The sequence below is a fragment of the Homarus americanus genome, unplaced genomic scaffold, assembly GCF_018991925.1.
Source record: "Homarus americanus isolate GMGI-L3 unplaced genomic scaffold, GMGI_Hamer_2.0 scaffold5773, whole genome shotgun sequence".
In the NCBI taxonomy this organism is placed as follows: domain Eukaryota; kingdom Metazoa; phylum Arthropoda; class Malacostraca; order Decapoda; family Nephropidae; genus Homarus; species Homarus americanus.
The window spans coordinates 31,620-42,140 of NW_024717927.1; the positions used below are offsets into that span (position 1 = coordinate 31,620).

At 45.7% G+C, this 10,521-nt stretch overlaps 1 protein-coding gene across 1 annotated transcript in view; it reads right to left on the bottom strand.

The window, feature by feature from the left end:
- LOC121859061 overlaps positions 1-7,970 on the bottom strand; it is a 30,391-nt gene extending 22,421 nt beyond the window's left edge. Inside the window, exons 1-2 of the mRNA XM_042355721.1 lie at positions 7,226-7,970; positions 3,698-3,906 (exon numbers count right to left, since the gene is read on the bottom strand). Of these exons, the coding sequence (XP_042211655.1) occupies positions 3,698-3,906; positions 7,226-7,727 (711 nt within the window). The 5' untranslated portion in view covers positions 7,728-7,970. The remainder of the gene's footprint in view (positions 1-3,697; positions 3,907-7,225) is intronic.
- Positions 7,971-10,521: the final 2,551 nt, after the last annotated feature.

Consider the following 10,521-nt stretch of genomic DNA (forward strand, 5'->3'; position numbering starts at 1 on the left):
CGTTACAGGTTCACTAACTACCACCGCACCCACCTCACCTCCACCCACTTCACCTCCTCACCCACCTCCACCCAACCCACCTCACCTCCACCCAACCCTCACCTCCACCCAACCCACTCACCCATCCCACCCACTTCCTCCACTCCAGCCCATTCACCCAACCTACCCAATGGAAGTGTTGCCTGGTGGGATTAGGAGTGTGTGTGTGTGTGTGTGTGTGTTTGTGTGTGTGTGTGTGTGTGTGTGTGCGTGTATGTATGTATGTATGTATGTATGTATGTATGTAAGTATGTGTGTGTGTGTGTGTGTGTGTGTGTGTGTGTGTGTGGTTTAGTGAACTGTGGCGATATTAAGTTGATACGACTCGACTCATAAAACTCCAGTCCTTCCTTACCACTGACTTTGCACGCACACACACACACGTCATCAGGTCTCCCTCGTTAGGTACCCCATCGTGTGTTACATCATGTTAAAGGTGTTGACAGTGGCTGATGCGGCCCACTGAACCATCGTAAACCAGTAACGAATTCGACCACATGTTCTGCTTGACGTGTGTGTGTGTGTGTGTGTGTGTGAGTTTCTTCTCTGTGGCGAGGTAGGCTTCCAAAACCCTGGAAAAATTGAATAGAGAGTTGTAGAGTTCAGAGAAATTGGAGAGTTTGGATGGAGAGGAGTGGGGTGTGATGATGGTATTACCCTGAGTGACTGTGTGTGGTTGGCACTGGTCCTGTTAACAGCGGCCACGGCACACATATTTTTCTAACCACCATCACCACCAGCTCACCGCCACAGCTACCAACACCACCTCTTTAACACACCACCATCGCCAAACCAAAACCACTTCGCTACCACCACCACCACCGTTCTCAACACCTCACACGTGCTTAAGTGTGAGAGCGTGAGAGAACACGACCTTACCAGTGTTGTGTTTTTCTGCTCTACGTTATAACAGGTGACTAGAAAATACTCTGGCTAAGTGGTTGAAAATTATACTGGATTTCTGGTGTTCTGGAAATACTGTATGTTGCTTGTGGGGGCGAATGACAACACTAATTTCAATGACGCATAACTGTTCTCGCTTAAGTCTGCACAAGTCTCCGCTGACTTGCTGGGGGTGAGAGTGGTGGGGTCACGAGTGCTCGACCCGGAACATCCTCATGGCAGTTGACCCGCTACTTCTAGGTTGTGTTGTTGTCATTATAGGGTAGTGGAGGCGGCAGTGTTAACATACCAGAGGCCATTACCGCCATTACTAATGTGTGTTGTCAGGAAGATCTTTTGACAACACTCAAGGAATGTTAAACAAAGATGGAGGTAGTTTGTCTGATCAGCTGATGTGCCGCACCAATGTTTACAAACACTAGAGGATCGTGTGTGAGGACCCCACACGTGTATGAGCCTGAAAACTACTGCACCCCCCCCCCCCAGGTTATTTTACTAGAGATCAACCACCTTAACGCTACCTGCATGGGGATGAATTAGGTTAGGTTAAGTTAGTCTTTAGGTGAAATTAGATATCATGTCTAATATTCAGGTGATCTTATATACTCAGAGGTTATGTAAGGCAAAGATGATACTTGTCTGTAAACACATAAATATTTTGTCTCGGGAACTCACATCAGCGACCCAGAAATTAGTTGAGTCAGTCGGTGTGGCAGACGGGATCCTGCTGGTCTATTTTCAAGAGCCCAGAGTTACGACTACCGTAATGTGTTTTAGAAAGTTGGTGGTGCGCCCTCAACACCCACCCACCTACCAGTCATAATCCTGGTGTGTGATGCACGGTGGAACAACGGAGAAATCTTTTGAAGAATAAAATGTGACCGAGACAAAAGGCGAATGAAATACGTGCCTCAATTTCCATCACAGAAAACGGGACTTCAGTTAGCCTCATAGTTGATTAATTTTCTCTGAAGTTAAGACCATTACCTTTGATTTGTTTGATAACCTGATAATAAATATAGATGGATTTAAGAGAGATCACCAAAATCAACCACAACTCCACCAGCCAGTGAACGTGAGTGTAGGATTCTGGACACAAGTCACTCTGGAGGTCCTACTGTGGGGTGTGTCGGTCCAGTGTAAGGCCTCGGTAAACAATGAGAGGCTTGTGTGAAAATGTGTAATGCATTGTACAACTTTCCCGCTGATGTTATTGTTTTTAGTAGTAGTAGTTGTAATGGTTGTAGTTGTGGTAGTAGAAATAGTAGTAGTGGTGGTGGTAGAAGTTGTAGCAGTTGTAGCAGTTGTGGTAGTAGTAGTAGTAGTAGTGGTGGTACTATTCGCGTAGTACAGTAGTAATAGTGATAGTTATTAAGAGTAGCAACAGGAGTAGGAGGAGAGAGGTGTTGTGCCTGTTAGTGCTGGCCAGTGGTTCTTCCAAGACCGGGTGCGTGGGGAGGGAAGAGGTGAATGCTCAGGAAGACGCAAATTATCTACTCAGCTACCTCCACCCCCCCACACACACACAGGTGTTTGTATATCGTAAACAACTTGAAGATTAGACTCCCAGCTTATTTCACCTGAAGACTAATCACCCTAACGTTAACCTAACCTACCCCCCTCCCCTTCCCAGGTAGCGTAAAGGAGTTTAATCATCAGGTGAACTAACCTAAGGGGAGGGGCTAGTCTTCAGGTGATCCAAGTATGTCCTTGAATATTGGCGTCGTAAGTAGAGGGTGTGTACTGTGCGTGTGTGTGAGAGGTGGTTGAGGAGGAGGAGGTTAGAGTAAGTGTTTTGGACTTCTACACCCCACCCAGTACACTCACCCAACCGCGTCCACTTACACCACCCCACCGTGACACCCTCCTCCTACACCTCACCACACTCGAGTGATCACTTTTTCTCCACCTCGCACACAAAATGGTCGTGAGGCATTAAGTTTTTGTCGTGTCATTAATGTGAAACTTTTAATAAATATGTCACTTGGTGTTAATTGTACCGTGTCAGGTGGGTAGGTAGGACAAGCAGGTGTTCTCTCTCTCTCTCTCTCACACACAAACTAAGATATTAACAGGATATTAAAAGCATATTGATTGTATTTTGGATCATGATAGTCACCTGAAGATTAAACACCCTAGCTTACTTCACCTCGTCACTAACCAACGCTACAAAGGAGGGATTAGGTTAGGTTGGGTTAATACTACAGGTGAAATAAGCTCGGGTGTCTTATCTACAGGTGTGATGAGCAGTTTGTTATCGTGTTTCAAGTACCTGTGTGTGTGTCCCAGTGGTCACGTGGCAGTGCAAGAACAACTCACTCAGGGAACGTGGTAGTGAGGATGTGTGGTTAGTCAGTCAGGTAGTAGCGGGTGTTGGTAGAAGAGCCTGAACCTCAATTGAATTCTAGATAACGCTTATCAGTACTGGTCTTTGACGGGGAGAGGGGGGGGGGAGGATGGAAAGGGAAGAAGATAAGATAGAGGGAGGAGAAAGGGTTAAAGAATGGAGGGAAAAGAAGAAAACAGGAGGGAGACGGAGATGGAAAGGGAAGGAGAGAAGGGTAGAGAAAGGAAGGGTAAACGAGAAATGGTTAAAGGAGTGTAACTAGAGATGGGAAGTAGAGCACGTGAAAGGGATACCACCTCCTTCCTGTCATCCCCCCATCCTCTGTGTGTGTGCTGTAATCTTGGGCTGAGGGACAAACACACGAAACACGTACAAACACAGAAAAAAAAAAACACAAACAGTACCCACCTTGAAGCGTCCCTCGATGATCGGTGGCCTGGCGTAGGGAATACCGAGGAAGGTGGAGACATTCATGATTTGTCGCTGTTGGTGAATGGGCTTGCTGACGGGACGCTCATCGGGTCGAACTCCAGGCTTGTCGTATAGGTAGACATAAAACCCCTGAACCTTCCCGCTGTCAGTCGTCACGAAGAGATCCGCCAGGGGTAAGTTAAAACCTGAAGGAGGCGGTGGGGGGGGTGAAGGAGGGAGAGTGTTATTATATGATTTACGTTTGATATTATAAAGTGGTATTATGGTGATCAATGAGTGTGGTGGTGGTTATATGTGTGATACTACCAATGGTAATGTTGATGATAATGATAAAAATAATAATAATAACAACAATAACATTAATAACAACAATAATATATCCGGCACAAACACCCACTAAGTGTCCGGCACCAGATCACAGCTGTCAGTTTCCGTCTAGGGTGATGAACGCTGGTGGCAGGAGTGGGTGGTACAATATCCTGCCACACTGTTGCTACCACCATCATTATCACCGCCTTCCCACCACCATACCATTACCACCACCACCATTACTGCCTTCCCACCATCACTACCACCATCTTACCACCACCACCATTACTGCCTTCCCACCATCACTACCACCGCCTTCTCACCACCATTAACACTTTCCCACATCACGCCCGTATTATTAAACAACATCTTCCCCTGAGAAGGATCCTCGTGTCGAAAACCGTATTTTTAAATGTGAAGGCCCTTTACTGCAGCGCACGGTGGAGTGTGGTGGAGGGAAAACTAATATTACTGAAATTTGAAGAGGTAGCTGCTTTTCGCCACTCTATTCATAATTGTTTTGTTAGTTTTATTGAATATTTATAGTCAATACGATTAATCTACAAAGAAACACGTATTGGTAATTTTATAAATATATTTTTTTTTACATTATTGATTTTACGGACCATATTATGATATTTGCAAAAGCTGTTTCCAGTCATATTACATTTGCAGAAGCTGTGCTGCCGTCATTGCAAATGGCAGGCTGCTGGAGTCATCTCATCTGTCAAACGCTGATACTAACCAGGTAAGCACATCTAAGGTAATTTATTAAATGTTTTAGAAGTCTTATAAGTTTGTTTCTGTCTGGAAAATATAAACTGGCGACGTTCTTGCCTAGAAATATTAAAATGGATAGAGGCAAATTTCACTGAGAGAAAATCGTCACCAAACTTTATGCGGCATAAATTAATAAAGTACGTTTTTTTGTTTTACGGGAATTAGCCCACCCGGGCACAGGAAAAAAGGGGAGGTTTATGCCTAAAATTATTAAAATTGGAGGGTATTGTTACAAGGACGGTAACATTAGTTGGTGTTATAATGGTGAAGGATAATTCCAGTGGCTGGTTTTTGTGCAGGTCAACAACACAGCGCCAGTAGAGGTGCTTGAGGCTGGGAAGAAACAGGGGTGTGTGTGTGAGCTGGCGCCCTCTCCTAGCTTACTGTGCTCCCGCCACTGTGTGCGTGAGAACCTAGGTTGAGACCCACTTATAATCCATACGATATTCCCAGGATTCTTGTTATCATTATGGTTGTGGCATTTGTCCTTTTTACGGAAGTTTATTGACTGTTTTATTTGCCAAGGTCTTGGTCTTCATGTATTTTAATCCGCTTCAACGAACTATAAGCTGTGCTAGCCCTTTCAAGTTCTATTTGGACCGTCTACTCAAAATTTTCACTATATGAACCGAGTCTGAGTGAACGGTAGTCTCACTGCAATTTCGACACCATTTCAGCCGTTACGTTTAACGCGCTGTAACTTGAATGAGTCGGTTCGAGGCGCCGCCACGTCGGCAGTTAGTGTAGAATATTAATCCTGACTGCTGGAGTGAGCTTGAATACGTTGTGTGTGTCACTTCCTTTCCTGCCATTAATGTCGGGGAGGGCGGGGCAGTAGGTAACAGTGGGCGGTAAGTTGAGTGTATCCTCCTCCCAGTGTCGACACACCCCAGCCTAGCCTATCTCAACCTCACCTAAACTACTATACGTTATTCCAGTTTAACATAATCTAACATATTCCACCCAAATCTGTTCGGACTTGGATCTCATGAAGATTATGCAGCCCTGCTTATTTCACCTGATGACTAAACACCCTAATGCAAACCTAACCTAATTTACTTACTAATACAGTACTGTTAATTATAATTATTAAACATTTCCAAAGTCGCCAGAGCTCCAATTATTCATCCTTTCTTTATCCTCTGCTCACACTTTGTCATGGTTTGTTGACGTCCGTTTTACGAGTTTTATCTTACACATTTTCCCTCCCAGTCTTGTGAACATGTGACCTACAACACAACCCGGGTGACATTATAGTGAGCGAGTGTTGTCTGGTCACTATCTCCACCTTATCACCTACCACCCGGAACCTTGATAAGTTAAAGGTGATTCAGTGTGTGTGTGTGTGCGTGTGTTGGACTCCCACACTGCAATGTCACAACTCACAACCAACACTGCTATGCAGGTCTTACACACAGTTTTTCGCCCACTCAGCTATGACGTGGCTTGTGTGAGTGTGTAAGATGTATTGGTCAATAGTCGCTGAATTCATTCAGACATACCAGTACAGGCACAGAGATCTCACTGGTGTCAGGATACAAATAATAATCAAGATAATTAAATATCATCAAACATCCTGACAAAATCGTCTCCAACATCGGTCACATGTTGTATAGTGGCGGATCACGTGAAGATTTGGCACTATTTTTCCCGATGATTAAGCACACTATCTGGGAGAGGGAGTTAGGTTAGTGTTATGATGGTTACGTGAAATAAGCTGTGATGCCTAATCTACTGTCAAGTTACAATATATAATCCCACCACCATTCCATCAAGAGTTCACAAGACGGACACGACACGCTCGAAACCTTCACCCCGTGAACTTGTTTTGAGAGATTATACCGTGGAATGCGTATAGACTGTTGTAAAGTACCGGAGAGTGGCATCTGTGTTGTAACGCGTTTGGCTGGAATTAGTGTATCGTTTCTGTACTGTACTGCTTGCTACCACTGTTAATGTCTTAGGTTTGTGTAGTTGTGTACTGGTGGGTGGTAATTAAGTGGTTGAAGGAATAGATGATCAGAGAGTTAGGATGGTAGGAAGTGATTATTAACCTGGACATAAGAATGGAGAAAACTGCAGCGGGCCTATTGGCCTATACTGGGCAGTCCCATTTACACCCAACCCCTATCGCTCATACTGTATATCCAACCTATGTTTGAAGCTATCCAGCGTATACGAGTTAATGATGATGCTTGGTAACTTAATCCACTCATCCACTACTCTTTCCATACCAGTGTTTACCTATCTCGCGCCTAAATCTAAATTTGTCTAATTTAAAACCATTGCTACGAGTTCGCTCCTGGTTAGATAGTACCTTTGTTTAGCTCTGACTTCCATTTATACACCTTTATACACCTAGATCATACCGCCCCTCACTCTACGTCTCTACGTCTACATGGGGGCAGCACGCACCTGGTTTCTCTGAGGGGCGTTGTTCACCCTGTAAGTCGGGTCTCCAGCCGTCCAGGACACCGAAATTTTTGTCATGTCGGTTGTCCCAGAGGCCCCCGTCATACCCTGGACGCTCGCGGCCCCTTGAGTCGAAGCGTGAGTTGACGTAGCGCGTGTCACTTGTGTCATCGCCGTAGTTGTAACTTGGCTCCAGGAACTTGTTGTCGAACCCTCGCACTCTGGAGGGATCGTCGTAACGGGTGTCGTAGCGACGGTCCGTGCCGTAGTAGGTGTCACCGCTATTGTAGCGGGAGCGGACAGAAGGCTGGGTGGAGTAAGGTGGGGGTTGGTCTCGCCTAGAGTTGTAGAAGTAGTAGTCCAGCTCGCGGTTGTACTCCTGATCACGGTCATTGCGAAATTGACACTCGCTCACTCCTACCACACACCATAGTACTAAACACACACTTGATATTAATCTGACCTGTGGCAAACCGCTCTTTCTTGGGTTGTGTACAGACGCCATGTCTCCCGTCACCGACCCGCGCAACAACACCCTTCCGCACACATTGTCAAACACACACTGTCGTTTACCAGGGCCCGCCTGAGGGCCGCAGGGCGGCAGGGCCAGGAACTGACATCCAGAGCGGATGCTTAAACCCAAGTAGCTGTGTACGTTTGCGCCGACGGTGGCTTCGTCTGCCTGTGTGTTCACTTTGTGCCCTCTGTTGTAGTCACTCACGAACTCATGGCTCAGATGAAACACTAATAGTCCTTTTTTATCTATTAATCTTTAAAAATCTATGTAATCACAGGTATTTGTCTTACACTGATGAAGTCTTCGACTAATTAGAACAGTTGTATTGATTCCTTACCTGGCCGATAGAGGCAGCACCATACAGGTAAATTGTACCACAACAAAGGTTCGCACTTCATCATGAGTGCGTATACCCAGTATACTGTAGATGTATCTGGTAGAAATTATGCATTGATATTAAAGTTCGAAAATTTAATTCTTGTAGCACCAGCATCAACCTGGATAAACATATAAGTTGTTTAAGTAAGAATAATGATCCACGCATCTTTGTTACCCAGGCAGTGTTTGGTAACTAACCAACTTCAGGGACGTTGCCAAACCTTCGCCAACTGTTGTTCAAACCTTTGCTTGTTTATGACGTTGAAATGTTAGTGTAATTATTATAATTATTCAACATTTTATCTTGGCTGAATTTGGCGTTGTAATTGTTTCTTTTTTTTCTTTTATCCTCTTCGCCACTGATCGGCTTGTTAGCCGCTTGGGCGATCGGTCACGTCTCTTTTCATTTATATTCTTCACCAAAAGATCGGCTCGCTAGCTGCCCGGGCGATCGGTCAAGTCTCTGTCACGCACTGTTGGCAAATACTGGGCATGCACCGGCTCCTGAATGTGCCTGAACCCTCTCTAGTGTTGGTCAAGTCTTCTCTTGAAAGAGCTCACACTCGGTGCCGTCACAACACTCTTTGGTAGATTGTTCCAAGAGTTTACAACCCTCACTCAGAAAAAGTTTGCCCTCACGGTTTTCTGGACTTGCGGCTTCTTCAATCTTGATCTGTGACCCCTTGTGGGGCGAGCGTCCGCCAGCTCCAAGTAAGGACACTCAACTGAGTAGTGCCCCCTGAGATGCTTATACACCTCAACTAGGTCCCCCCTTGCCCGTCTGTAGTATAAGCTAGGCAAGTTCAGGCGCTCCAATCTCTCAGGGTAGCTGAGGTGCCGAAGTGCAGGCACCAGTCTGGTGGCCCTCCTTTGAACATTTTCAACCAACTGACAGTCCCTAGCATATCTCGGGGACCAGATGGGGTGACAGTACTCCAGATGGGGAAGCACTTCACTCCTGAAGATCGTTACGAGGGACGGACCGTCTAGATATCTGAACGACCTTCTTATAAGACCCAATAATTTATTTGCCTGATTTACCTTCTTCTCACAATGGCCCGAGAACTTCAGCTCATTGTCAACATACACACCTAGGTCCTTCTCACACACAGTCTCAACTAGTGCATTTTCTTCATCCCGTTGGGACATATGATACGCCTCCTTACCGTTGGTACGCCCCAGGTGCATCCTCTTACACTTCGTGACATTGAATCTCAGCAGCCATTTCTTCGACCATTCCTGGAGCCCACAGAGGTCCTTCTGCAGCTCTTCACAGTCCGCTTGGTTCTTAATTTCCCGAAATAACTTGCCATCATCGGCAAACATTTGTATGGAGGAGTGTACAACGTCAGGCATGTCATTTATGAAACAAACAAACAACAGCGGGCCCAATACACTGCCCTGTGGTACCCCACTTGTTACAGGTACAGATGACGATTTCGTGCCATTAATCACCACACACTGCTTGCGGTCATGTAGAAAGTCTTCTATCCACGCTAGGACATTTCCCCGAATTCCGTACCCTTCCAGTTTGATTTTCAGCCTTTCGTGGGGTACACTGTCGAAAGCCTTGGCAAAATCTAGGTAAGTATTGTCGATATTACCACCCCGTTCCAGGATATGGGTCCAAATATCCAATACCTTGAGCAATTGTGTTAAGCAAGAGCGCCCCGGCATAAAGCCGTGTTGGCAATCTTTTACAAGATTGTTTCGTAGTAGATGTTCCATCGCGGCATCTCTGATAATACTCTCAAGTACTTTACATATTATGCTGGTCAGGCTCACCGGTCTATAGTTGTTCGTGGAGTGACTGTCGCCCTTCTTGAAGATAGGACTCACATAAGCCACTTTCCATTCACTGGGGACCATTTGTTCATCCAGGCATTTACAAAACAGGATCTTCAGGGGCTCTGCAAGCTCGTTGCACAGCTCTCTTAGCACTCTAGGATGCACCATGTCAGGTCCAGGACTCTTATGGACCTTTAGCCTGGACAGTTTATTTCTAATACCCTCTTCTGTGAACACAATGTGGGTCAGTGCTATGTCGAACCGTCTGTCCTCAAACGCAGGAAGGTTAGTTGCATCCTCTCTTGTGAACACTGAGGAAAAGAAGCTGTTCAATGCCTCAGCTTTATCCTGGTCAGAATCTGCACAACTACCATCTTCAAGCCTCAGGTCTGATACTCCTACTCGCGTTTTCAATTTCGACTTTGCATAGCGGTAAAACGCCTTTGGGTTTGACTTGACCTCGCGTGCAACCAGCCTCTGGAACTCCTTCACTCTATCTTTGCTTGGTTTCTGGCTCCTGCATACATCCTCCTGTCTTGCTCATCGTTTGACCCAACCCACGTCTTGAATTTCTGGGTTTTCTTAATTTTGTCGACCGCCGCATGGTTCATGTGTA